A 24928-nucleotide genomic window follows, 5' to 3' on the forward strand; every position below is an offset into this window, starting at 1 on the left:
GTCAATGGTGTCACCGCTCTGGGTGACGTGTGACAAACGGGGCAGGTCTCAGCGGGGGGGGGGGGTGAGGGTGCCCCCCACCCCAACCCGCTGCTCTGAGGAGACCCCCCCGTGGGGCACAGGAGGGACCACGGCCCCTGGCGGGGGACACCGGGCTGGGGGGTCGGGACCCTTCATGGGCTGACAAACCCAGTGACACCCCCAGAGCCCCAGGGGGCTCCTGGAGTGCCCCCCCATAGCCCTATAGAGGTCTTGGGTACCCCACAGGGCTCCTGGAGTGCCCCCCCATAGCCCCATAGAGGTCTTGGGTACCCCACAGGGCTCCTGGAGTGCCCCCCCATAGCCCCACAGAGGTCTTGGGTACCCCCCAGGGGTCCTGGGGTACCCCCCCCATAGCCCCATAGGGGTCTTGGGGCACCCTCTATAGGAGTCCTGGGGGTCCTTCTCCCCTCCATAGGGGTTTTGGGGTACCCCCCAGGGGTCCTGGGGTACCTGCACCCCCTCAGCTCCACATGGGTCCGGGGGTCCCCCCCATAACCCCATGGGGTCCTGGGTACCCCCAAAGGGGTCCTGAGGACCTTCCCCCCCCATAGCCCTTATGGGGGTCCCGGACAGCCTCCCCATGGCGGGTCCCGGGGCACCTCCCCGCCCTCCCCGCAGCCCCGTGGGGGTCCCGCCCCCCCCCCGGTGCCGGTGCTGAGCGGGGCTGGGCGGACCCCGGTTCCCGGCCCCCGCCCCCGGCTCCCCCCGCCCCTCCCCGCCCTCCCGCCGGTGCCGGCTCGGGGAAAGTTGCGACGGAGCCCGGGCGGTGGAGACGGAGCCGGCGGCACCGGGGGCACCGGGACACGGCGGCACCGGCTGCACCGGTACCGGCAGTACCGGCGGCACCGGGACACGGCGGCACCGAGCACGGCGGCACCGGCAGTACCGGCGCTTCCCGGACGAGCATCCTCGGGTAGGAGCGCGCAGCATCCCCGGTCCCGCCCGCCGCACGCCGGTGCTCCCCATCCCGGTTCTCCCCATTCTCCCTTCTCGCCTTCCCGGTGCTCTCCGCCCGGTTCTCCCCCTCCCGGTGTCCCCCACCTCCGCTTCTCCCCTGCTCGCTTCCCCCATCCCCGGTTCTCCCCGTTCTCGCTTCTCCGCATCCCGGTTCCCCTCCTCCCGGTTCTCCCCAGCCCCTCGTTCTCCCCCTCGCGGCGTCCCCCACCCCCGCTTCTCCCCTTCCCGCTTCTCCCCGTGCCGGTGTCCCCCATCCCCGGTGCCCCCACCCCCGGGTCTCCCTCCCCGGTGCCCCCCACCGCCGCTCCCACCCCCGGTGCCCGGGATCCATCTTAGCTCCGTCTCCCGGGCCGGTGCCGCCTGCGCAGCCGCCGGGTACCGAAAGGAGCGGGCGGCGGGTGGGGGGGGATGCTCGGGGAGGCCCCTCCCGGGGCTGCGGGGCGGGACCGGCGGCTGCTCGGGACCGGCTGCCGGTTCCCCCGGGCCCGGGGCTGAGGCCGCGTTCCCCGGTAGGGGCCATGGAGCCGCCGCGGAGCCTCCCGGGGCTGCAGCCCGAGCGTGAGGGGCCGGACCCGGCCGGCGGCTGCTGCCCCTCCCCGCTGGAGATCAAGTCCGCCCCCAGCAAGAAGATTTGGGTCAAGCTCCGGGCGCTGTGAGTGACCTCCCCAAAAATTGGGGACCCCCCCCCCCACCTCCGAGCCGGGAGCTGCACCCCCAAAATGGGACTCACCACCCCCAAACTGGGACCCCCAAACTGGGAACAAGCACCCCCAAGCGGGGACCCCAAACCCTCAAAGCAGGACCCCCCCACCCCAAACTGGGACCCCCAAACTGGGAACGACCACCCCCAAGCGGGGACCCCAAACCCTCAAAGCAGGACCCCCCACCCCAAACTGGGACCCCCAAACTGGGAACGACCACCCCCAAGCGGGGACCCCAAACCCTCAAAGCAGGACCCCCCCACCCCAAACTGGGACCCCCAAACTGGGAACGACCGCCCCCAAGCGGGGACCCCAAACCCTCAAAGCAGGACCCCCCCACCCCAAACTGGGACCCCCAAACTGGGAACGACCGCCCCCAAGCGGGGACCCCAAACCCTCAAAGCAGGACCCCCCACCCCAAACTGGGACCCCCAAACTGGGAACAAGCACCCCCAAGCGGGGACCCCAAACCCTCAAAGCAGGACCCCCCACCCCAAACTGGGACCCCCAAACTGGGAACGACCGCCCCCAAGCAGGGACCCCAAACCCTCAAAGCAGGACCCCCCACACCCAAACTGGGATCCCCAAACTGGGAACAAGCACCCCCAAGCGGGGACCCCCAACCCTCAAAGCAGGACCCCCCACACCCAAACTGGGACCCCCAAACTGGGAACGACCGCCCCCAAGCAGGGACCCCCAACCCTCAAAGCAGGACCCCCCACCCCAAACTGGGACCCCCAAACTGGGAACAAGCACCCCCAAGCGGGGATCCCAAACCCTCAAAGCAGGACCCCCCACACCCAAACTGGGACCCCCAAACTGGGAACGACCGCCCCCAAGCGGGGACCCCAAACCCTCAAAGCAGGACCCCCCCACCCCAAACTGGGACCCCCAAACTGGGAATGACCACCCCCAAGCGGGGACCCCAAACCCTCAAAGCAGGAACCCCCACCCCAAACTGGGACCCCCCAAATGGGGACCCTCCACTCCTAAAGTGGGACCCTCAGATGGAGAACCCCCACTGCTAAATGGGGACCCCCCCACCCTGAACTGGGAGCTGCACCCCCAAAATGAGACCCGCTACCCCCAAACTGGAACCCCAAAGAGGGACCCTTGACCCCCAAACTAGGACTTGCACTCCCAAACTGTGACCCCCCCAAACCAGGACCCCTAAATGGGGACTCCCGCCCCTGAACTAGGACTCTCAAACTGGGACCCCCAAACCAGCAACCCTCACCCCAAACTGGGACCCCCATCCCCAAAATGGGACCCCTAAATGGGGAACCCCCACCCCTGAACTGGGACCCCCAAAGCAGAAACACCCACCCCAAACTGGGACCCTCAAACAGGGACCCCTAAATGGGGAGCCTTGACCCCCCACACGGGGATCCCCCCACCAAACTGGGACCCCCAAACTGGACCCTTGAGCCCACCTAAGCATCACACCCCACCGAACTCCCTGTCACCCCCTTTGGGGACCCCCCCAACCTTCTCTAAGAGCCCCCGGTGCCCCCCACGTTGTGCTCCCCCCCAGGCAGGACCCCCTGGGACTTTCCGCTGCCCATGGGGACCCTCGGGTGTCCTCACTCCCCCAATGCAGGACCCCCCTGCACCCATCGCACCCCCTCAGGCTGGGGGCACCCATGACCCTGGGGTGTTCTGGGGGTGCTGGGTGGGCACCCCCCAACGCGGGACCCCCCAACGCAGCCCCCCCCCCCCGACCCGGGTGTCTCTGCAGGGTGGGCAAGGCCAGGGGTGCCCCCAACCCCAGCTAGGGGGGACAGTGGGTGCCAGGGAGGGGGTGACACCCCGGGGTGCCACCCCGTGCTCCCCTCCCCTCCGGGGGGGGGGCCTGTTGGTGCCCCACCCGTGTGCAGTTGTGCTCGCGAGCGCGTGTGCCCCCTCGCCGACCCGCGGCACGTGCGGGTCCTCGTGCGGCGGGGGCGTGCGAGGGGCGTGCGCGGGGTGCACGAGGGGACGCGGGGACAAGGACGGGGCCGCGTTGCACGGTGAGCTGAGCTGCTGAGCGTGTTTCACGCGTGCCCGAGGCCGGGCAGGACGCGGTCAGGGCTGGAAACGTCGGCACTGGAGTTCTCAGGACGTGCGTGCGAAGCCTGAGTGTGCAACCGGCTGCGTGCGTTGGTGGGAGCGTGCAAATGTGCGTGCGGGGGCCTGGAGTTTGCCCCACGGGTGTGCACACGTGCTCCGTGCACGCCCAGGTGTGCACAGGGGGTGACTGTGCACCCGTGGGAGCAGGTCAGTGTGCACGGGAGCTTGTGTGCACACCTGCGTGTCGGAGCGCACCTGAGCGTGCATGGAAACGCGTGTGCACACCTGAGCGTGCACGGAAACACGTGTGCAGCCCCATGTGCACACCTGAGTGAGCACGGGAGTGTGTGTGCACGTGCACATGCGCACCTGAGCGTGCATGGAGCACGTGTGCACAGGAACACCTGCACAGCCACGTGTGCACCTGAGCGTGCATAGAGCACGTGTGCACACCTGAGCGTGCATGGAGCACGTGTGCACAGGAACACCTGCACAGCCACGTGCGCACCTCAGCGTGCATACAGCACGTGTGCACACCTGAGCATGCATGGAGCACGTGTGCACGTGCACACCTGAGCGTGCGTGGAGCACGTGTGCACGTGCACAGCTGAGCACGTATGGAGCACGTGTGCATGGGAACTTGTGTGCACATGCACAGCTGAGCGTGCATGGAGCACATGTGCAGGGGAACACGTGTGCACGTGCACACCTGAGCGTGCATGGAGCACGTTTGCACGGGGGCCTGGGAGACGATGGGGGGTGGCCCGGGGGGGCAGCAGCAGCGCGGGGCCGTGGGTGGTGACAGGCAGCCCGTGGGGACCGTGGGCGCGGGTGGCACCTGCCTGGCAGCGTGACGCAGCCGGGGGGTGGCTGTCCCTTGTCCCCACGCTCCGTGCGGGGGTCCCAGTGCCGGCTGTGACGGGCGAGTGACACGAGAGTCCCCTGCGGCTGTGCCACTGAGGGTGAGTGTCCCCAGGGATGGGTGGCGAGCATGGGAAGGTGACAATTGCCTTCCCAAGGTCACATTCCCTCGGAGCTTCGTGCTGGCTCTGAACGTGACGTCTTGTGCCCCCCCCCGCTGTCCCCCTCGCTGGCAATTGTCACCGTCACCTTGGCTGGGGACGTGGTGGCCCCCACCCACCAAACCGGGGCCAGTCGCTGTGCTGGGACAAGGCCACCAGCCACCACCTTGGGGACCTGGGGACGTTTTCCGGGCGTGAGTTCAGTAATTAACACTAATTGCAATCAGACGCAGGAAACCCTGCAGGAGCCACTGCCACCACCCCATGTCCCCCAGCCATGGGGACTTTGTCCTCCGCTGGAGCAGTGGGGGGTCCCCCATCCCTGCCTGTGACCAGGAGCCCTGTCCCTGTCCCCACACGGTCCCACGGCCCCGCTGGTCCCTCCTGGGGGGTCATGGCGCTGTCCCCTCCCAGGGACTGTCCCCTGGGTTGGGGACAAGTGCCAGCACCTCCTGGGTCACTGCCGGTCACATCCTGCTCATGGGGTTTGGAGCCGCCGCTGGGGGACAAGGGACAAGGGACACGGCATCTCAGCCGGTGACCCACGGGTTTGGGCTGGTCCCCAAGGAGCCACCATGGTGGGGACACTGTGACACTGCTGGCGACACTGTGACCCTCCCGTCCCCCTGTGCCTCAGTTTCCCCAAGGGACCGGGCTGGTGGGGACAAAGTGGCAGGGGGGTGGCAGGCGGGGACATGCACGGCTTGTGTCACCCGCATCGGGGGTGCTGTGACCAGGGTGACGTCCCCACTGCCGGGACACGGGGTGACAGGGACACCATGTCCCACCACGGGGGTTGGCCATGGGAACGGCATTGTGGGGGTGGTGGCCTGTGTCCCCATCCCCAGAGACCGTCACCATGTGCTGTCACCCTCCCTATGGCCATGTTTTGGGGGGACCTGGAGATGTCCCCAAAGTGTGGACCGGGCTGGCGATGTCACAGGAAACTGCTGATGGTGGGAATAGGTGCCACCGGCCTTGGGGACAGTGTGCGCAGGTGGTGGGGACCGATGGGGACCTGGTGGTCACCGCTGGGGACCCGCTGGGTGCTGGTGGCAGCAATGGGGACCATTGGGGACTGGTGGGGACATGGCAGGTGGCAGTGGCGGTGACAGCGAGGCCTCCAGGAGGGGACAAGGTGGCCGGGGCTGAGCTGGACCAGAGCAGTGGCCAGTGTCCCCTGCCACCATGTCCCCAACACCATGTCCCTCGCCCCAGTCTGGGGGGAGCTGGCGGAGCACTGGGGGGGCTGTGACAGCGTGTGACAGCGTGTGACAGCCCGTGCCAGCCGGCGTGCGAGCGAGGCGGCTGCAGCGGGAGACACGGCTGCGGGGGTGGCACGTCCCCGGCCCCCGGCCGACAGATGGGATTCCACCCCCCCCGCCCTGACAGACAGACGGACACGCAGACAGATGGGTGGGGGCGGGCGGCTGCGCGCACACGCGTGTGCAGGCGTGTGTCAGACAGGAGGGCTGGTGGAGAGGCAGGTGCAAGTGCACGTATGTGTGTGCAGGTGTGCATGTGCACATGTGCAAGTGTGCATACGTGTATGCGCATGTGCATGTGTGCGCATGCATGTGTGTGCATGTTTGTGCAAGTGTGCATGGGCACATACGTGCAAGTATGCACACGTGCATGTGCACGCGTGTGCAAGTGTGCATGGGCACATACGTGCAAGTATGCACACGTGCATGTGCACGCGTGTGCAAGTGTGCATGGGCACATACATACGTGCAAGTATGCACATGTGCATGTGTGCATGGGAATATGTGCACACGTGTATGTGCAACTGTGCACACGTGCATGTGCAAGTGTGCATGCATGTGCAAGTGTGCACACATGTATGTGCAAATGTGCATGCATGTGTGTGCAAGTGTGCACGTGTGTGTGCATGCGTGTTTACATGTGCACACATGGTCGTGTGTGCATGTGTATGTGCAAGTGGACATGTGCGTGTCTGTGTATGTATGCACAAGTGTGTGTGCGTGCATGCACGCGCAAGTGTGCATGTGTGTGCGCACATGTGTGTGTTCATGTGCACGTGTGTGTGCACACGTGTGTGTTTGTATGCAGGTGTGCACACATGCAACAAGTGCCAGGACCAGAGGAAACGGCCTCAAGTTGCACCAGGGGAGGCTGAGGGTGGAAATTTGGGGTGATTTCTTCCCCAAAGGGTTGTGGGGCATTGACCAGGCTGCCCAGGGCAGTGCTGGAGTCGCCATCCCTGGGGGGGTTGGACAGACAAGGTTCTTGGGGACATTTTAGTGATGGTGTTGGACTCGAATATCTTGAGGGTCCTTTCTAACCCAAATGATTCTCTGACCCCACGGGTGCCAGCAGAGTGTGTGGGGGGGACACGTCCTGCCGCAGGGCGGTTGGGGATCCCCCAAAAGCCATACCCCCGTTTCCCCCCCCCACCCCAGGCTGCGGTTCATGGTGAAGCAGCTGGAGACGGGCGAGGTGAACGTGGAGGAGCTGCGCAGGAACCTGGAGTACGCGGCCTCGCTGCTCGAGGCCGTCTGCATCGACGAGACCAGGTGCGGCCGCGCGGCGACACGGGCGGCACCGGCGACACGGGGTGGCGATGGCACTGCCCTGACGCCACCCCCCCCCCCACCCTGCCGCCCCGTCCCGCAGGCAGATGCTGGACGCGGAGGACGAGCTGCGGGCCATGGGCTCGGACGCCGCCGTCCCCTCCGAGGTGCGGGACTGGCTGGCGGCCACCTTCACCCAGCAGGCGCGCGCCAAGGGCCGCCGCGCCGAGGAGAAGCCCAAGTTCCGCAGCATCGTCCACGCCGTCCAGGCTGGGATCTTCGTGGAGAGGTGGGTGCTGGGGGGGCCGGGGGGAGCGGGTGGGGTGGGCGTGCGTGGGAGGGTGTCACAGAACCACAGAACCACAGGATGTCAGGGATCGGAAGGGACCTCGGAAGCTCATCCAGTCCAACCCCCCCGCCGGAGCAGGAACACCCAGATGAGGTTGCGCAGGAACCAGGCGGGTTGGAATGTCTGCAGAGAAGGAGACTCCACAACCCCCCTGGGCAGCCTGGGCCACCATGAAAAAGTTTCTTATATTCAAGTAGAACCTCCTGTGTTCCAGTTTGCACCCACTGCCCCTTGTCCTGTCCCTGGTTGTCACCCAGAAGAGCCTGGCTCCATCCTCCTGACACTCCCCCTTTCCATATTGATCCCCATGAATGAGTCGCCCCTCAGTCTCCTCTTCTCCAGCTCCAAAGCCCCAGCTCCTCAGCCTTTCCTCACGCGGGAGATGCTCCACTCCATCATCTTCATGGCACTCACGCTTTACACATTTATAATCGGGTGGCCTGTGGCACCAGGGGTTGTCCCCAAGCAGCTGGGATGGCCCCGGCACCCGGGTGGGTCCCCCGTGCCCAGATCTGTCTCCTGCCCCCAGGGTTTGTCCCCTGGCACCCAAACTCTGTCCCCGAACACCCAGCTGGGTCCCCCAGCGCCCACATCAGCCCCGACTCCGTCCCTTGCAGGATGTTTCGCCGGACGTACACGGCCGTGGGGCCCAGCTACTCCACCTCCGTCCTCAACTGCCTGAAGGTACCGTGGGCTGTGGGGGGCACCCAGTTACCCCAGGGATGCTGCCCCGGGGTGTGCGGGGCGCCCCAATTCCCCCCGACCCCGGGATGCTCCCCTGGCCTGGCACATCCGCTCCATAGATTGTGGCCCAGGTTGTCCATGGGAGACGGCACCCAGTGCTGCTGGGCATCGCTGGGCTTCGCTGGGCATCCCTGGGCTTTGCTGGTCTTCACTGGGCATCTCTGGCCATCCCTGGGCTTTACTGGGCATCCCTGGGCTTTACTGGGCTTTGCTGGTCTTTACTGGGTATCTCTGGCCATCCCTGGTCTTCACTGGGCATCCCTGGGCTTTGCTGCGCATCACTGGGCATCCCTGGTCTTCACTGGGCATCCCCGGGCATCCCTGGGCTTTACTGGGCTTTGCTGGTCTTTACTGGGCATCTCTGGGCATCCCTGGGCTTTGCTGGGCATCCCTGGGCATCACTGGGCTTTGCTGGTCTTTACTGGGCATCCCCGGGCATCCCTGGGCTTTGCTGGGCATCTCTGGGCATCCCTGGGCTTTGCTGGGCATCCCTGGGCTTTACTGGGCATCCCTGGGCATCACTGGGCTTTGCTGGTCTTTACTGGATATCTCTGGCCATCCCTGGTCTTCACTGGGCATCTCTGGCCATCCCTGGGCATCCCTGGGCATCTCTGGGCTTTACTGGGCTTTGCTGGTCTTTACTGGGTATCTCTGGCCATCCCTGGTCTTCACTGGGCATCCCTGGGCATCCCTGGGCTTTACTGGGCTTTGCTGGTCTTTACTGGGCATCTCTGGCCATCCCTGGGCTTTGCTGGGCATCCCTGGGCTTTACTGGGCATCCCTGGGCATCACTGGGCTTTGCTGGTCTTTACTGGGCATCCCTGGGCATCACTGGGCTTTACTGGGCTTTGCTGGTCTTTACTGGGCATCTCTGGCCATCCCTGGGCTTTGCTGGGCATCTCTGGCCATCCCTGGGCTTTACTGGGCATCCCTGGGCATGGCTGGGCTTTGCTGGTCTTTACTGGGTTTTGCCGGACTGTGCTGGGTGTCCCCGAGTGCCACCGGGTGTCACCAGGCACTGGTCTCGCCCCAGCCCTGGGCTGAGAGCCCCGTGCGCCCCCGCCTTCTCCTTCCAGAACCTCGACCTTTGGTGCTTCGACGTCTTCACGCTGAACCGGGTGACGGACGATCACTCCCTACGCACCATCGTCTTCGAGCTCTTCACCCGACACAACCTCAACAGCCGCTTCAAGGTGCGTCTGCGCCCGTGGGTGCCCGTGCCCACCCGTGGGTGCCCATACCCACCCGTGGGTGCCGGGGGCTCGGGCGCAGCCGTGAGCGTGCGTTCCTGCGCCGCAGATCCCCACCGTCTTCCTGACCACGCTGCTGGACGCGCTGGAGACCGGGTACGGCAAGTACCGCAACCCCTACCATAACCAGGTCCACGCCGCCGATGTCACCCAGACCGTCCACTGCTTCCTGCTGCGCACTGGGATGCTGGTACGGGGATATTTTGGGGTCCCATGGGGATATTTGGGGGTCCCATGGGGACACCGGGGGGTCCCTGGCTGTGTCTTGGCCCGGTGCGGTTCCAGGTGATGCTTGTTGCCATGGAGACGGCACCATGGAGCAACGGCGCTGTTGTCATGACAATGTCACCAGGATGATGGGGTGACCCCCGGCTTGGGGGGCGCAGACGTGGGGTGACACCTGGCGTGTGTCCGTGCCCCGGCGTCCCCGCGCGCCGTGTCCCACGCGTGGCCGTGCACATGCGCGGTCACGCACCGTCGTGCGAACACCCGCGTGCTGAGCGTCCCACACCCGTCCGGCCCCGTGTCCCTCGCGGGGTGTCACTGGGGCGCCTGGTAACCGTCCCCGTGACGCCTGTGTCCCCCCCAGCACTACCTGACGGAGATCGAGGTCCTGGCCACCATCTTCGCTGCCGCCATCCACGACTACGAGCACACGGGCACCACCAACAGCTTCCACATCCAGACCAAGTGAGGGCGGGGGGCACCGCGCGCCTGGCACGGGTGGCACGGAATGGTGCGGGTGGCTTGGGACAGCGTGGCACGCGTGGCTTGGCATGGGTGGCACGGCATGGTGCAGCGTGAGCAGGGCTGGGGACCCACCGTGGGGACATGTGGGACACTGTGAGGCATGGGAAGTGGCACCCTGGGGACACCCGATGTCACCGATGTGGCTGGGATACAGGTGCCCTGGCAGCTTGGGGACACTCGGTGCCACCCATACAGCCGGGATACGGGTGTGCCAGCACCCTGGGGACACTCGGTGCCACCAATAATGGCCAGGATACAGATGCGCTGGCACCCTGGGGACACCCAGGCCATCGATACAGCTGGGATACAGATGTGCTGGCACCCTGGGGACACCCAGGTCATTGATGCAGCTGGGATACAGATGTGCTGGCACCCTGGCGACACCCAGGGCCATTGATACAGCTGGGATACAGATGTGCTGGCACCCTGGGGACACCCAGGGCCATTGATGCAGCTGGGATGCAGATGTGCTGGCACCCTGGGGACACCCAGGGCCATTGATACAGCTGGGATACAGATGTGCTGGCACCCTGGGGACACCCAGGGCCACCCATAGAGCCAGCATACAGCCATGCCAGCACGCTGGGGACATCCCTCTCCGCACAGGGAGGGGTCTCAGCTTACCTGCCACCATGCCGGGGTCCCACTGTCCCGTCTGTCCCCAGGTCGGACTGCGCCATCCTGTACAACGACCGCTCGGTGCTGGAGAACCACCACATCAGCGCCGTGTTCCGCATGATGCAGGACGACGAGATGAACATCTTTGTCAACCTCACCAAGGACGAGTTTGCGTAAGGTCCCCGTCCTTGTCCCCGGGGCTGTCCCCAGCGGGGACACCGGACCCTGATGGCATTTCCCCCCCCCTCCCCGGGGCGCAGGGAGCTGCGGGCGCTGGTGATCGAGATGGTCTTGGCCACCGACATGTCCTGCCACTTCCAGCAGGTCAAGTCCATGAAGACGTCGCTGCAGCAGCTGGAGCGGTGAGTGCGGGCTGGGGGGAAGTCCCCGGTTGGGCAGGGGGGAGACGATGTGGCTTTTGGGGACAAACCTCAGCAGCGGGGTCCCCTCCCCAGGATCGACAAGTCCAAGGTGCTGTCGCTGCTGCTGCACGCGGCCGACATCAGCCACCCCACCAAGCAGTGGGCCGTGCACAGCCGCTGGACCAAGGCGCTGATGGAGGAGTTCTTCAGGCAGGTAGGGTCCCCACGGCCCTGGGGACAGGGGGACAACCCCTTGGGGACACATCTCCCTTGCTTCGCCTTCCCAGGGGGACAAGGAGGCCGAGCTGGGGCTGCCCTTCTCGCCGCTCTGCGACCGCACTTCAACGCTGGTGGCCCAGTCGCAGATTGGTGAGTGTCCCCAGCGTGTCCCCAGCCTGTCCCCAGCCAGGGCGCGTCCCCATCGCCGCCCTGTCCTCTCCCCATCGCCGCCGTGTCCCTTCCCCGCCACAGGCTTCATCGACTTCATTGTGGAACCCACCTTCTCGGTGCTGACCGACGTGGCCGAGAAGCTGGTGCTGCCCATCGCTGAGGACGGCACCAAGTCCAAGGGCAACCCAGCGGCCGGCCAGCCGCCCAGGTCGGCCACCCCTCCTGCCTCAGTTTCCCCTTCCTGTTTTGGGCACGGGGAGGTGGCTGTCCCCGTCCCCGGCTGTCCCCATCCCCGGCTGTCCCCATCCCCAGCTGTCCCCGTCCCCGGCTGTCCCTGTCCCCGGCTGTCCCCGTCCCCAGCTGTCCCCGTCCCCGCAGCTCACAGTGGCGGCAGCCGTCCCTGGATGAGCACCTGGAGCTGGGGGACATCAAAGCCGACCTGGCCGGGTTTCGCTCCACCTGGACCAAGTATATCCAGGAGAACAAGCAGAAGTGGAAGGAGCGGGCAGCCAGTGGTAGGTGACGGCCACCGCGGCCACCGGGGAGGGGACAGGGACCATCCTGGGGACACGCAAGGCTATGCTGAGCATCCGGGGGTGGGTGACACTTGGACTTGTGGGGTGGGTGGGATGACGTGGTGGGGGGTCTCAGTGTCCTCAGTGTCCCCTCACCCCGTGTCCCCTCACCCCGTGTCCCCATCCAGGCATCACCAACCAGGCGTCCATCGAGGAGCTGTCACCCAGCGAGGAGCCGCCCGCAGCCCCCGCCCGGCACAACCAGAACGGGGACGTGGAATAACAGCGGGAGCAGCGAGGTGGGCGCTGGGGGGACGACCCGGGCCAGGGGGCTGCGGTGGTGGCCCGGCTGTGACTGTCCCCACCGCGTGACAACAGGTTCTCGTCCGGCCGAGTGACGCCGTCTCGCCCACTGTGTCCGACGCCATCGAGTTCAGCACCATTCGCGGGGAGGGAGGATTCGTGCCGGGAGCACCCCCGGGGTCGGTCCCCCCGGTCCCCCCCAGCCCGGCCACCTCCGGCCACCTGCGCCAAAGCTTGGGCCACCGGTGATGGTGACACCGACCCTCTCACTGTCACACCAGTGGCTGCCCGGCCCCCGCCCCACACGCCGGGCTTTGCCCTGATGTTTTTCTAAAAAAGCTGCTTCTCACCCCATGGCGGGGTGGGGACGATGGCGGTGGCACTGGGGACAGCAGGGGACGGACGAGCCACGTGGGGTGCGCTGGCACCCTGAGGGCCACCGTGGTCCCCTCTGCACCTGCTGCATCAGTGCGGCCACACCGTGGTGGGTGTCCCCAAATGTCCCCATCCTGCCCTACGCGCCTGGACCATCCCTGTCCCCTGATCTGTGTGTCTGTGTCACCCCGGGGCTGGGGACACGTCCCTGCGGGGCCCGTCCCCACGTCCGCTTCCCCCCAGGGTCCTGCCCCACACGGTGTGGGTGGGGTGGGGGGGTGATGGGGCAGCAGGGAGAGGGGGGCAGGATTGGGCCCGGAGGTGACAGCGCCAGCCCCGGTGTCCCCAGGGCAGTGCCAGCCCCTCCTGGCCCTGCTGCGTCTCCAGCATCTCCGGCTCCAGCACGCGCCTGGATCCCCCCTCCGGCTTCCTCTGCCTCGAGCATCCTCCAGCATCCCAGTGTCCCTCGAGCATCCTCCAGCCTCCCCGTATGTCTCCATCCCAGTTCTGGTGTATCTCGAGCATCCTTGAGCATCCTCCAGCATTCTGGTGTATCTCGAGCATCCTCCAGCATCCCGGTTCTGGTATGCTTCAAGCATCCTCTGGCATCCTGGTTCCAGTGTGTCTTGAGCATCCTCTGGCATCCCAGTTCTGGCATGCCTCGAGCATCCTCCTGCATCCCGATGTGCCTCAAGCATCCGCTGGCATCCCAGTTTTGGTGTGCCTTGAGCATCCTTGAGCATCCTCCAGCATCCTGGTGTGTCTCAAGCATCCTCCAGCATCCTGGTGTGTCTTGAGCATCCTCAAGCTTTCTCCTGCATCCCAGTGTGTCTCAAGCATCCTCCAGCATCCTGGTGTGTCTTGAGCATCCTCCTGCATCCCGGCGTATCTCGAGCATCCTCCAGCACCCTGGTGTGTCTCGAGCATCCTCCGGCATCCTGGTTCCAGTGTGTCCAGAGCATCCTCGAGCGTCCTCCCCCATCCCCATGTGCCTTGAGCACCCTCCAGCTCCGGCCCCCCACCCGTGCCCCCCCACGGCACGGCCTGGCTTCATTTGTACTTTTCTACCCCGCCTCGTGTCCCCCCCACCCCGTGTCCCTCCCCATCACCACTGGCACAGCTCCACCCACACACGCATGTGAAACGAAGCACCGCCGCTAACGAGCAATTAATAAACCATCCACCACCCCCCCCCGGCTCCTGCACCCTTGGCCTGGGGAGTTGGGGGGTGATGGGGGGGCCAGGAGCCCTCCCAGGGGGACACGGGGGGTGACAGGGTTGGATGGGACCCCCAGAGGGGGTTCAGAGGTGGGGGGTCCTGCACCCCCCGTGTGAAGGCAAGGAGGAGGCGGGGGGGGGGGAGAAGGGATCCCTTTAATACCGGTTGAGGCGGGGGGGGGTCCCTGCGCCCCCCAGGTGTCACACGTGCCCTGCGTGTCACGCACGTGGCGTCCATGCGAATCCCACGTGCAAAGTGCGCAGGTGTCCCCCCCCACCGTGTCCGTGTGTCCGTGCGGGTGGGGGTGCAAACACTCTGGGCGGGGGGGGTGTGTGTGTGTGTCCCCGGCCCCACGTACATGCATGTGCGCCCCCCCCCCGCCACACGCGTGCACAAGAACCCGCGTGCGCGCACACGTGTGTGTGCACCGGGGCGCTGCTCCCCCTGTCCCCCAGCCCAGGGCGGGGGGGGGTGACAGTGGGGTGGCCCTGGGGACACCCTGGGGGTGGCAGTGACGCAGCGGGGGGGGGACACCGGCCACGCTCGGGGGTGCTGCTCGGTGTCACCAGCGTCACCCACCCTGGGGAGCCGGGGGGTGAGGGGACAGGGGCACAGCCGTTGTCCCCAGGGTCCCTCCCCGGGGGGGGGACCTGCCCATGGCAGTAAAAAACAACCCTCCGGGAGCCCCAAAGTGGCGGCGGAATCTTAGAAAACACTCAGGTAAAAAAAATCCCCGGGACGTTCGGCTCCTGCGCGGCCTCGATCCTGCGCCACGGCCCTGGGGACGGAGGGGACAGCGCTGGGGACGGAGGGGACGGCGCGGAGGGGACGGGGACCCCGGCAAAGCCAGAGCCCTGGCCCCAGTGCCAGCCTCACCCTGTGACACCGTCCCCTTCCCCGCCGTGGTGACCAGTACACCCCCCAGTGCCCCAGTGCCGTGTACCAGTAACCCCCACAGTGTCCCAGTACCCCCCGGTGCCCCAGTACAGTATCCCAGTCCCCCCCACTGTGACCCAGTACAGTGACCCAGTACCCTCCCAGTGCCCCAGCACTGTTCCCATTGCCCCAATACCACCCCCAGCATCCCAGTACACTGCCCAGTGTCCCAGTACAGCGCCCCAGTACCCCCCCAGCATCCCAGTACATCCCGCAGTGTCCCAGTATGGTGTCCCAGCACCCCCCCGCACTGTCCCAGTACTGTCCCAGTGCCCCGGTACCACCCCCAATGTCCCCATACAGTACCCCAGTACCCGCCCCAGCATCCCAGTACCCCCCCCAGCATCCCAGTACAGTACCCCAGTACCCCCCCAGCATCCCAGTACACCCCCCAGTGTCCCAGTACAGTACCCCAGTACCGCCCCCCAGCATCCCAGTATACCCTCCAGTGTCCCAGTACTGCTCCCATTGCCCCCATACCACCCCCAGTGTCCCAGTACAGGGCCCCAGTGCGCCCCGGTACCCCCCCAGCACCCCAGTACCCCCAGTACGCACCTACTGGCTGCTGCCCGCGCCCTGCCCGGCACTGTCCCTTGGTGCTATATGGGTGTCCCCGTCACCTGGGCTCTGCCGCCCGTCCCCGTGGGTCCCTGTGGACACCAGGGTGTCACCTCAGTGTCCCCAGCACCCCCAAAACCCCCAGCTTGGGGTAAACGGGGGTCCCGGGGGGGGTGACACGGGTCACTCACGCTGGCCGGGGCCGGGGCCACCCTCGTGCGTGGCCAGCGGGCAGGTGCCACCGGGGCTGTGGCTGTGCTCGGTGTCACCGCGGTGGCAGCGGCCGGTGGCAGCGGCCGCCTCGTCGTCCTCGTCCTGCGCCTGCTTGCACAGGTGATGCTCCACCATCATCTGCAGCTCTGGGGGGGACGCGGGGGACAGCGTGACCGTCCCCACGCTCCCGGTGACAGCGGGGAGTGTCGCCCGGTGGCCTCTTGTCCCCTCCGGTGGCATTTGCCATGTGGCCGCGGCCGGGTGGCTCCAGGGGCAGCGCCAAGGTGGTGACATCCAACCCACCTGTCCTCTGTGTCACCCAGGGGACTGTGCCCCCCATTGCCAAGGTGGTGACATCCCAAGGTGGTGACATCCCACCTACCTGTCCCCTGTGCCACCCAGGGAACTGTCCTCCCCCCTTGCCAAGGTGGTGACATCCCACCCACCCGTCCCCTGTGTCACCCAGGGGACTGTCCCCCCTTGCTAAGGTGGTGACATCCCAAGGTGGTGACATCCCACCCACCCGTCCCCTGTGTCACCCAGGGGACTGTCCCCTCTTGCTAAGGTGGTGACATCCCAAGGTGGTGACATCCCACCTACCTGTCCCCTGTGTCACCCAGGGAACTGTCCTCCCCCATTGCCAAGGTGGTGACATCCCAAGGTGGTGACACCCCAAGGTGGTGACATCCAACCCACCCATCCCATGTCACCCAGGAGACTGTCCCCTCTTGCTAAGGTGGTGACATCCCAAGGTGGTGACATCCCTCCCACCCGTCCCCTGTGCCACCCAGGGGACTGTCCCCCCCCCAGTACCTTTCATGGTGGGGGTGGTGCGGGAAACCTTCTTCCTCTGCCTGGGTGACATGGCCAGACCCGACTGCGAGGGAACGGGGGGTGTCAGTGACAGGGGGTTGGGGACACCCCGGTGAGCCCCCCGGCCCCCAAACAGTGACACCCACCTTCAGCAGGGGGTTGGGCAGCCGGTCCTCATCGATCTCTGGGGGGGGTACAGAAGGTGAAGGGTCAGCGCTCAGCTCCATCCTGCCCCCCCCGCCGTGAATCCAGCCCTGCCGGGTCCCTCTGTCACCCGTGTCACCCTCTGTCACCCATGGGTGCTCAGGGTGACCCCCCCTCGCCCCACCCCGCCCCCCCCCCAGCATCAGCACCCCCCCAGCCGGGGGGGGCAGGGGACCGTGACACAGCTGCCTGTCCCCAAAGGCCACATGCCGGGTGGGGGTCAATGACCGAGGAGCTCTTAAATGTCACAGCTGGTGTCCCCTGCTCCCCGTGCCAGCGGGGGTGGCCCCGTCCCAGTGTCCCCTGCACGGGGGGTGACACGAGCAGCTGCTCCCCCCGGAGATGGATGGGCTGAGCCCCAGGGCCCGATCCTGCAGCAGGGACAGCAGGGGACGGGGGGGACGTGGGGACAGTCCCAGGGTTGGGGACACGGTGCTGCTGTGCCGGGTGACAGGATGACACCCGCCGCAACCCGTGTGCCCTGAGCGTCACATACCGGGGACCCTGAGCCTCACGTCGGGGGGTTCCCAGGGGGGCTGGAGCCCCGGATGACACGGTGACACACGCAAGGACCCACCTGGGGACGACTGATCGCTGCTCAGGACCAGGTTGGCAGGAGTCGGTCGGCGCCTTCGGATCTGGGTGGGAACAGGAGAGAGTCGAGACCCACAGCTGCACCCCGAACCCCCTTGCGCCCACCCGCAGCCCCCCCAGCACCGAGACCCCCCGATGTCCTTTGTCCCCGGCGCGGTGGTGGCCCCGTGGGGACAGGGGACACCAGCCAGGCCCTGAGTGCAGCAGCTCCCGTGGCCGGACACACGTGTCTTTTAAATCAACATTTCCTGGCCAGCCCTAACGACAGACGGGAGCTAATTATACCCCGGCCCCGGGAAGCGCCCGGCGACATCGGTGCGGTGACATCGGTGCGGTGACATCGGTGCGGTGGCACGGCGGGGGCCCTGCCCTTCCTCCGTGGACACCGTGTCCTTGCCCAAGGTCACCTGGAGCATCCTGTGCTGCTCCTGCCCCACGTCCCCCGGCTCGGTGACTTCAGGGTGGGGGGGGGTTGTGGCCCTAATGGAGGATTTGGTGGCCGCGTCGGGTGGCAGCGGTGACACCGCACCCCGCGTCCCCTTTCCCCGCTGACCCACTAACTGAGTTTGCTCTGAAAACACCAATTTCCCGGCGAGGATTCCCTAATGAGGCAGGCTGCCTAATGAGATGCTGATGAGATGCTAATGAGGCGGGCACGCGGAAAACGCCCCCGCCCCGCTCCCCCCACCCCCCCCGACCTCCCCCCCGGCGAATCTTCCCCGTGTCGGCCCCGTTGCCATAGAAACCCGCGATCGGGATTTTAAACGGAGATTAGAGGGAAGCGGGAATTGCCGGGAATTGCCGGGAATTGCCGGGAAACGCCCTCTCCCCCCCCAGCGACCCCCCCTCGCTCCGGGGTGGGGGTCCAAGCGCCCCCCCCCCAAACCCAAAGATGGGGCTGGGAGGGGTCGCGCCCCCCACCCGGGGCTGGGGCTGGTCCTGCTTGTCCCCGCTGATGGGTCCTGGGGACACCAGGGCCACCCCCTGGTGTGGGGCAGGGCGGTGTCCCCGGGGACAGGGTGGGGGACATCGGTGTCACCCGCTCAAGGTCACCCAGGCGGGGCTGAGCTGTGTTTGTTTTCCTGCTCCAGAGTGGGCTGGGGAACCCAGGCGTCCGGGCGGCTCCCGCCTCGACGCCCTGGGGAGGGATGCTCCGGTCCTCCCTCCATCCCTGCATCCCTCCCTCCGTCCCTGCATCCACCCCTACATCCCTGCATCCCTGCTTCCCTCCCTCAATCCCTACATCCCTGCATCCCTCCCTCCATCCCTGCATCCCTCCCTCCCTCCATCCCTCCCCCAGCTCGGCCGGGGCATCGCGCTCTCCTGCCGCCGCTATTTTTAGATCAATCTCCACCATCGATTAAGAAAGTGCCACGGCCAAGAGCAGCAGGAACCCGGCCCCGGCGGCCTGCGGTGGGGGGAGCATCGCTGGGCGGGCTGCTCCCTTGGGCCTGGGGGGTCATCCAGGGGGAGCTGGGATGGGCGCAGGAGCGGGACTAGAACGGGATTGAGACCAGAACAGGATTGGGGACCTGAATGGGGTCGGGGACCAGAATGGGATGGGTGAAGCTCATCTCTCAGCATGACGGAGCAAACACCCTCCTGAATGTCCTCCCCATCCTTGGGGACACACTGTGCTCAGGATGGACTTGGGGACTTGGGCAGAGATGCAGGACACAGCCCTGGGCCAGGCCTGGCACCCATGGGTGACACCAGGAGGGCCAGGGTGGGTGGATGTTCCCAGCAGAGACAGGGCAAGGAGCTGTGGGACCTGTGGGGACACGGGGGATCCGAGAAGGTCCATGGGGACAAGGTCCTTCTAGAGAGTGGGGCTGGACAGGCTTGGGGACAACCCTGCAGGACGCAGGGACGCTGTGCCACAGCCTGGCAAGGGGTGGCACAGCCAAGCCCTTCATCAGTGTGAGGGGGACCCGCATCAGGGACACCCCAAAACAGGGGAACTGTAAACATGGGGAGGGGACATCAGCGCTGTCACCTGCTGTCAGGGCCCTGTCACGCTGCCAAGCACTATGAAATCAGGGCTCCAACAGGCACCGAGATGTGGCTGGAGAGGGGAAACTGAGGCAGGGACAGGCAGGTGACACCTCAGCGCAGGGTGATGCCCGAGCGCCCCATATCCCGGCTGTGATGGGAGGTGGGACACGGGCACCCCCGCTCCCCACTGCAGCCGCGGTGGGTGCCGGGGGTCCCGCAGCCACCACCCAGCAGCCCCCCCCGGCTCTCGTCCTCGCTCCTGGGAGGGCCGCGCTGCAAATGAGCCGTGTGGCAGCCCCAGATGGTGCGTGGCTGTATTTAGCGACAGCGAGATGCTCGCCAGCGAGGCGGCCCCCGCTCGCCCCCGCGCCGCTGGCAACAGGGGCTCCTCGCCCGGGAGCCACCCAGCTGCTGGGGACCCCCATCCTGGGGGGGGGGACACACAGCTGGGACCCCCAACTCCTCACCAGCATCTTCACATCCTCGTAGAGCTTCCCACACTTGGTGACAACAGGGAGTGGGGGGTGGCCGGGTGGTCCCCTGCGGCCCCCAGGGCTGGGGGGCACAGCGGGATGGGGGGTGATGTGGGCAGGGGGGGGGTGTCAGGGACTCGGGGGTGCCCCTGGTTGTCCCTGGGCAGCTCTGCCGTGTCCCGTGGCCGGGCCACCGTGTCCCCGCGGCTATTCTGGGATCCCCTCCAGCAGGAGCAGGGGTTGAGCAAGGGCTGGAGGGACCTGGGGGCGCCGGGGGGGGGCTGTAACCCAACACCCGCCCCGGGACACCCCCGCGGCGTCGCGCTGAGCCAGCACATGGCCCTGCCACTGTCACCTCGGTCCCCACGGCCACCCCGGGGCCAGGCAGCCCCCAGCCCACGGGGGCGCGGGGGGGTGTCCCCAGTACGGGCTGGGGGGGGGTGAACCCACCTGCTAGCCCCCGGCTGCGTCCCCCCCACGCCGCCACCGCCCCCGTGTCACCCACCGCCCCGTCCCCAGAGGTGCCACCCCCGCCCCGACACCGGCGCGACCGCACCGGGGTGCCCCGTGTCCCCCCCCCCGGGCCGTGCCCTTCCCGTGCCCGCAGCGTCCCCGGCAGGACCAGGCGGCTCCCCCCGCGCCCCCCCCGCCCCGCCGTGGCCCCGGTGTGTGTGTCCCCCCCCCACGCCGTGCCCGGTGTCCCCACCTGCTCGGCCGCCTCCGGGTCCAGATGCGGCTCCAGCAGCGGCACCGTGAACTGGATCTTGCGGGGGCTGTTGGGCTCCATGGCGGGCGGCGGCTCCGGCGGCTCCGGCGGCTCCGGCGGCTCCGGCGGCTCCCGGCCCTGCCCGCCCCGCCCCGGCCCCGCCCCGGTCCCCGCCCCGGTGCCCGGTCCCGGTGCCCGGTCCCCGCCCGCGGTGGAACCTGGCGGGACAGACGCGGGGACAGAGGGGTGGACACGGGGACAGACAGACACACGGCCACAGGGACGGACACACGGACAGGTCCCGGGACGCGGGGACAGACACACGGACAGATCCTGGGACACAGGGGCAGACACACGGACAGGTCCCGGGACACGGGGACAGACACACGGACAGATCCCGGGACACAGGGAGAGACACACGGACAGGTCCCGGGACGCGGGGACAGACACATGGCCACGGGGACAGGCCCATGGATACAGGGACAGACACACGGACAGATCCTGGGACATGGGGACACACACACGGATACAGGGACAGACATATGGACACATTTCAGGACACGGGGACAGACACACAGACACAGGGGCAGACACACGGACAGATCCTGGGACACTGGGACAGACACATGGACACAAGGATGGATGGACAGGCGCAGCAACAGCCACATGGACAGATCCCGGGACACTGGGACAGACACACGGACACAGGGACAGACACATGGACAGGTCCCGGGACACCAGGACAGACATGAAAGCACGAAGACAGACACACAGACAGACCTCAAGACAAAGGGACAGACACACGGGCACAAGGACAGACCCCAGGACACCAGAACAGACATGCGAGCAGAAGGACAGACACATGGGGCACACGGACACAAGGATGGACACACAGACAGACACAGTGACAGACACATGGACACAAGGATGGACACACGAGCACAGGGACAGACACATGGACAGATCCTGGGACACAGGGACAGACATGGGACCACAAGGACGGACGCACAGACAGAGCTCGAGACAAAGGGACAGGCATGCGGGCACAAGAATGGACACACAGACGGACACTGGGACAGACACATGGACACTGGGACAGACCCCAGGACACTAGAAAAGACACGCAAGCAGGAGGACAGACACACGGGGCACACGGACAGACCCCAGGACACTGGGACACACACATGGACAGACCCCGGGACAAAAGGACAGACATGCACGTGCAAGGACAGACCCCAAGACACAAGGACGGACATGCAAAACCAAGGATGGACACACAGACAGGCCCAGGGACACTGGGACAGACACATGGACAGATCCCAGGACACAGGGACAGACACACAGGCCAGTGGGACAGACAGAGGGACAGACAGAGGGACAGACAGTGGCACGTGGACAAATAGCCGCTGGCACGGACACATGGGTGACACACGGACGGACAGACAGGCACATGGACACACGGGCTGGACTGACGGACAGCAGGACACACACGTGCACCCCCACACATGCCGGGTGACAAGGACAGGGCCACCCGCGGGGGGGACATTCTGGGGGGACAAAGTCCAGCAGCTCCCGTTGTGACACGGGGCGGTGTCCCCATCGATCGCTGGGGACAAGGCCAGCGGCTCTTGGGGACCGTCCCCCCCCCGCAGCGGCCACCTCCGCACCCCCATGTCCGTCTGTCTGTCCCAACGTGGCTATTGGAAGTGGGACAGGGGGCTTGGCGTGGTGTCACCCCCCCCAGCTGGCGGGGGCGTCCCAGGGGGTGACAGTGGTGGCTTGGGGGGGGACACGGGTTGTCCCCCTGCCAGCGGGCAGGACAGAGGGACGGAGAGGGGGACAGACAGGGGGACGGACAGAGGGACAGACAGAAGGATTGACAGAGGGATGGACAGGGGGACGGACAGAGGGTCAGACAGAAGGATTGACAGAGGGACGGACAGAGGGATGGACAGAGGGATGGACGGAAAGATGGACAGAGGGACGGACAGAGGGATGGAGAGAGGGAAGGATGGAGGGACGGACAGAAGGATTGACAGAGGGATGGACAGGGGGATGGACGGAAAGATGGAGAGAGGGACGGACAGAGGGACGGACAGAGGGATGGAGAGAGGGACGGACAGAGGGATGGATAGAAGGATGGACGGAAAGATGGACAGAGGGATGGAGAGAGGGACGGACGGAGGGACGGACAGAAGGATTGACAGAGGGATGGACAGGTGGATGGACAGAGGGATGGACAGAGGGACGGACAGAAGGACGGACAGAGGGACGGACAGAGTGGGGCGCAGGGTGGGGGTCTGTGAGATGGGGGGGTGCAGGGTGGAGGGCATGGGTGGGGGGTCTGGGGGGGGTTCTGCAGGGTGCCCCCCACCCATGTTGGGGGTTCCCGCTTCTCCCCCCCACCCCACCCTGTGTCTCCCGCACCCCAGGTGTGAAGCCCCCCCCCAGTAAAGCCCCCAGCGCTCGGGAGAGCGTTGGCCGGGGGGCCCCCCCGCAGCAGCTCTGAGTGCGTGTCCCATCACTTATTCATGCGGGCGGGGGGGGGCAGCTGCTGCGGGGCTGCAGGAGCGACTCACTAACTAGGTCAGGCCGGGGGGGGGCAGCGGGGGGGGTCCCTGATCCCCGGGGGTGCCCCGCTCGGGCCCCCACCCCGGGCACGCAGCGGGTGCTGGGGGGTCCCCAATGGGGGTGCAGGGAGGAGGGTGCTGGGGTGGGGATGAGGATGCTCATGGCGGGGGGGTGGGTGCGCTCCCCAGCTTGGCCCAGGGGTTAAAAAGGCAGCAGGACCCCCGCAAGTCCCCCCGCTGACCCCCCCGCCTCCGCGCCGTGTCCCGCTCCATCTGCTGCAGCCGCCGTGAATTATTGATGCCAAAAGCACTCGCTGAACGGCGGCTTCGTGACGCCGTGCCCCCCCCCGACCCCCCCACCCAGGACCCCCCGGCCCCCCCCCGGTGACCCCCCCAGGGCTGTTCCTGCTCCCAGGGTTCGATTCTGCCCCGTTCCGGGTCTCCCCCCGCAGGGATGCTCCAAACCGAGCTGCCCCCCCCTCCACCCCCAGGGCCCGCTTTGCTTTTGGGGTGTCCCCCCCCCACCCAGGGACCCCCACGGTGGGTGCGTGACGGGGGGGTCCCCATCCCTGTGCCCCCCCCTCTTGCCCACAGGCTGTTTGGGGTCCTGATGCCGTTGGGGCGATGCAGCAAGAGCAAAATGTCAGCTGGGGGGGGGCTCAAGAAGGACAACGCAGGTGAAATATGGGGGGGCGATGTGGTTAAACCGCGAGCCCCCCCCCGCCCCCCCCAGCACCAGACATATCAATATTCAGGCTTCGATGGCATCTTTGGCCACTAAACGCGATGTCCCTCGGCCCTTGGGGTCCGTGCCCCCCCCCCAGACATCCCTGCTGGGCTGTGGGTGCTGGATGGGACTGGGGGGGGGGCAGAATGAGGCCGTTTTCCTGCTGCCCCCCCCGGAGCAGAGCCAGACGGCGGGCGATGCCGAGCGGGGACGTGCCCCGTCCTCAGGGGATGTGCAAAGACTCCCCAATCTTCTACCCCCCCAAAAAAACCCCCGGGCAGGCGGAGAGAATGGTGAATTCAGCGTGATTCTGGCTGAAAATACCCCGGGGGGGCACAGAGCAGTTCCCAGTGCCGTGCGGGAGCTGCTTTGCCTTTTGGGGTGGGTGCTGCAATCGGCACCGAAACCCGGCTCCCTGGGACCCAGAGCCGTGGACGAGGGACCAGGGATGTCACCGCGGTGGCCCCGCTGGAGGTGAGCGCTGTCCCCAACCTCGGGGGTGTCCCCGGGGGGGCCGACCCCGTCACCGTGTGCGCCGGGGGACACGCTGGAGGGTGGGATTGGCAAATAAGCCGCGGGGGAAAACCGCCTGTCGCCCCCTTGCCGCGCGCCAGAGCTCGGGTGGCTTCGCTTGTCACCCCAAGTGTCACCCCAGCCTGGCTCGTCCCCCTCCCCTCGGGCAGGGGGGGTTCCTCTTATCGCGGCTGCGCCGGGCCAGCCTGGCCAGCCGGTGATAAGCCACGCGTGCCACGCGCCCGCCCAACCGTCCCTTATCGCCGCGGTGGCATCGGCAGCTTGGCACAGCGTGATGGACCCAAGAGGGATCCGGGCGCCGCGGGATGCCAAGAACCTTCCTCTTCCTCCTCCTCCTCCTCCTCCTTGTGTCCCCCGTGCAACGTCCGCCCCACATGTCGTGCTGTTTGGGGACACGGCACCGGCCACCTCGGGGTCTTGAGACC

The 24928-nt window shown here is 66.8% G+C and overlaps 2 protein-coding genes across 2 annotated transcripts; one reads left to right on the forward strand and one right to left on the reverse strand.

The window, feature by feature from the left end:
- Nucleotides 1–800: 800 nt before the first annotated feature.
- On the forward strand, nt 801–13256 carry PDE1B (phosphodiesterase 1B). The gene is made up of 16 exons (XM_065654243.1): nt 801–955; nt 1513–1651; nt 7195–7308; nt 7409–7594; nt 8272–8338; nt 9475–9591; nt 9698–9838; nt 10238–10338; nt 11064–11189; nt 11277–11378; nt 11472–11592; nt 11666–11747; nt 11850–11976; nt 12147–12283; nt 12472–12582; nt 12662–13256. Exons 2-15 carry the CDS (start codon nt 1518–1520, stop codon nt 12564–12566), a joined length of 1650 nt encoding a protein of 549 aa, XP_065510315.1. The 5' UTR covers nt 801–955; nt 1513–1517; the 3' UTR covers nt 12567–12582; nt 12662–13256.
- A 1061-nt stretch (nt 13257–14317) lies between these two features.
- On the reverse strand, nt 14318–20859 carry PPP1R1A (protein phosphatase 1 regulatory inhibitor subunit 1A). The gene is made up of 7 exons (XM_065654268.1): nt 20673–20859; nt 17482–17542; nt 16847–16884; nt 16701–16764; nt 15866–16033; nt 15672–15766; nt 14318–14958 (listed from the first exon to the last, which is right to left on the reverse strand). Exons 1-6 carry the CDS (start codon nt 20751–20753, stop codon nt 15672–15674), a joined length of 507 nt encoding a protein of 168 aa, XP_065510340.1. The 5' UTR covers nt 20754–20859; the 3' UTR covers nt 14318–14958.
- Between the last annotated feature and the right edge of the window lie 4069 nt (nt 20860–24928).

The sequence above is a fragment of the Caloenas nicobarica genome, chromosome 33 (assembly GCF_036013445.1).
Source record: "Caloenas nicobarica isolate bCalNic1 chromosome 33, bCalNic1.hap1, whole genome shotgun sequence".
In the NCBI taxonomy this organism is placed as follows: domain Eukaryota; kingdom Metazoa; phylum Chordata; class Aves; order Columbiformes; family Columbidae; genus Caloenas; species Caloenas nicobarica.

Excerpts from the sequence above, each read along its gene's own strand:
- PPP1R1A (XM_065654268.1), bottom strand. The coding sequence starts at position 20,753 with ATGGAGCCCAACAGCCCCCGCAAGATCCAGTTCACGGTGCCGCTGCTG. Across the intron at positions 16,034-16,700 it reads CACCACCCCCACCATGAAAG|AGCTGCAGATGATGGTGGAG; the intron begins GTACTGGGGGGG and ends CGTCCCCCCCAG. Across the intron at positions 15,767-15,865 it reads TGGCCCCGGCCCCGGCCAGC|GGACCCACGGGGACGGGCGG; the intron begins GTGAGTGACCCG and ends TGGTGTCCACAG.
- PDE1B (XM_065654243.1), top strand. The coding sequence starts at position 1,518 with ATGGAGCCGCCGCGGAGCCTCCCGGGGCTGCAGCCCGAGCGTGAGGGG. Across the intron at positions 8,339-9,474 it reads CCGTCCTCAACTGCCTGAAG|AACCTCGACCTTTGGTGCTT; the intron begins GTACCGTGGGCT and ends TTCTCCTTCCAG. Across the intron at positions 11,379-11,471 it reads TCGCTGCAGCAGCTGGAGCG|GATCGACAAGTCCAAGGTGC; the intron begins GTGAGTGCGGGC and ends TCCCCTCCCCAG.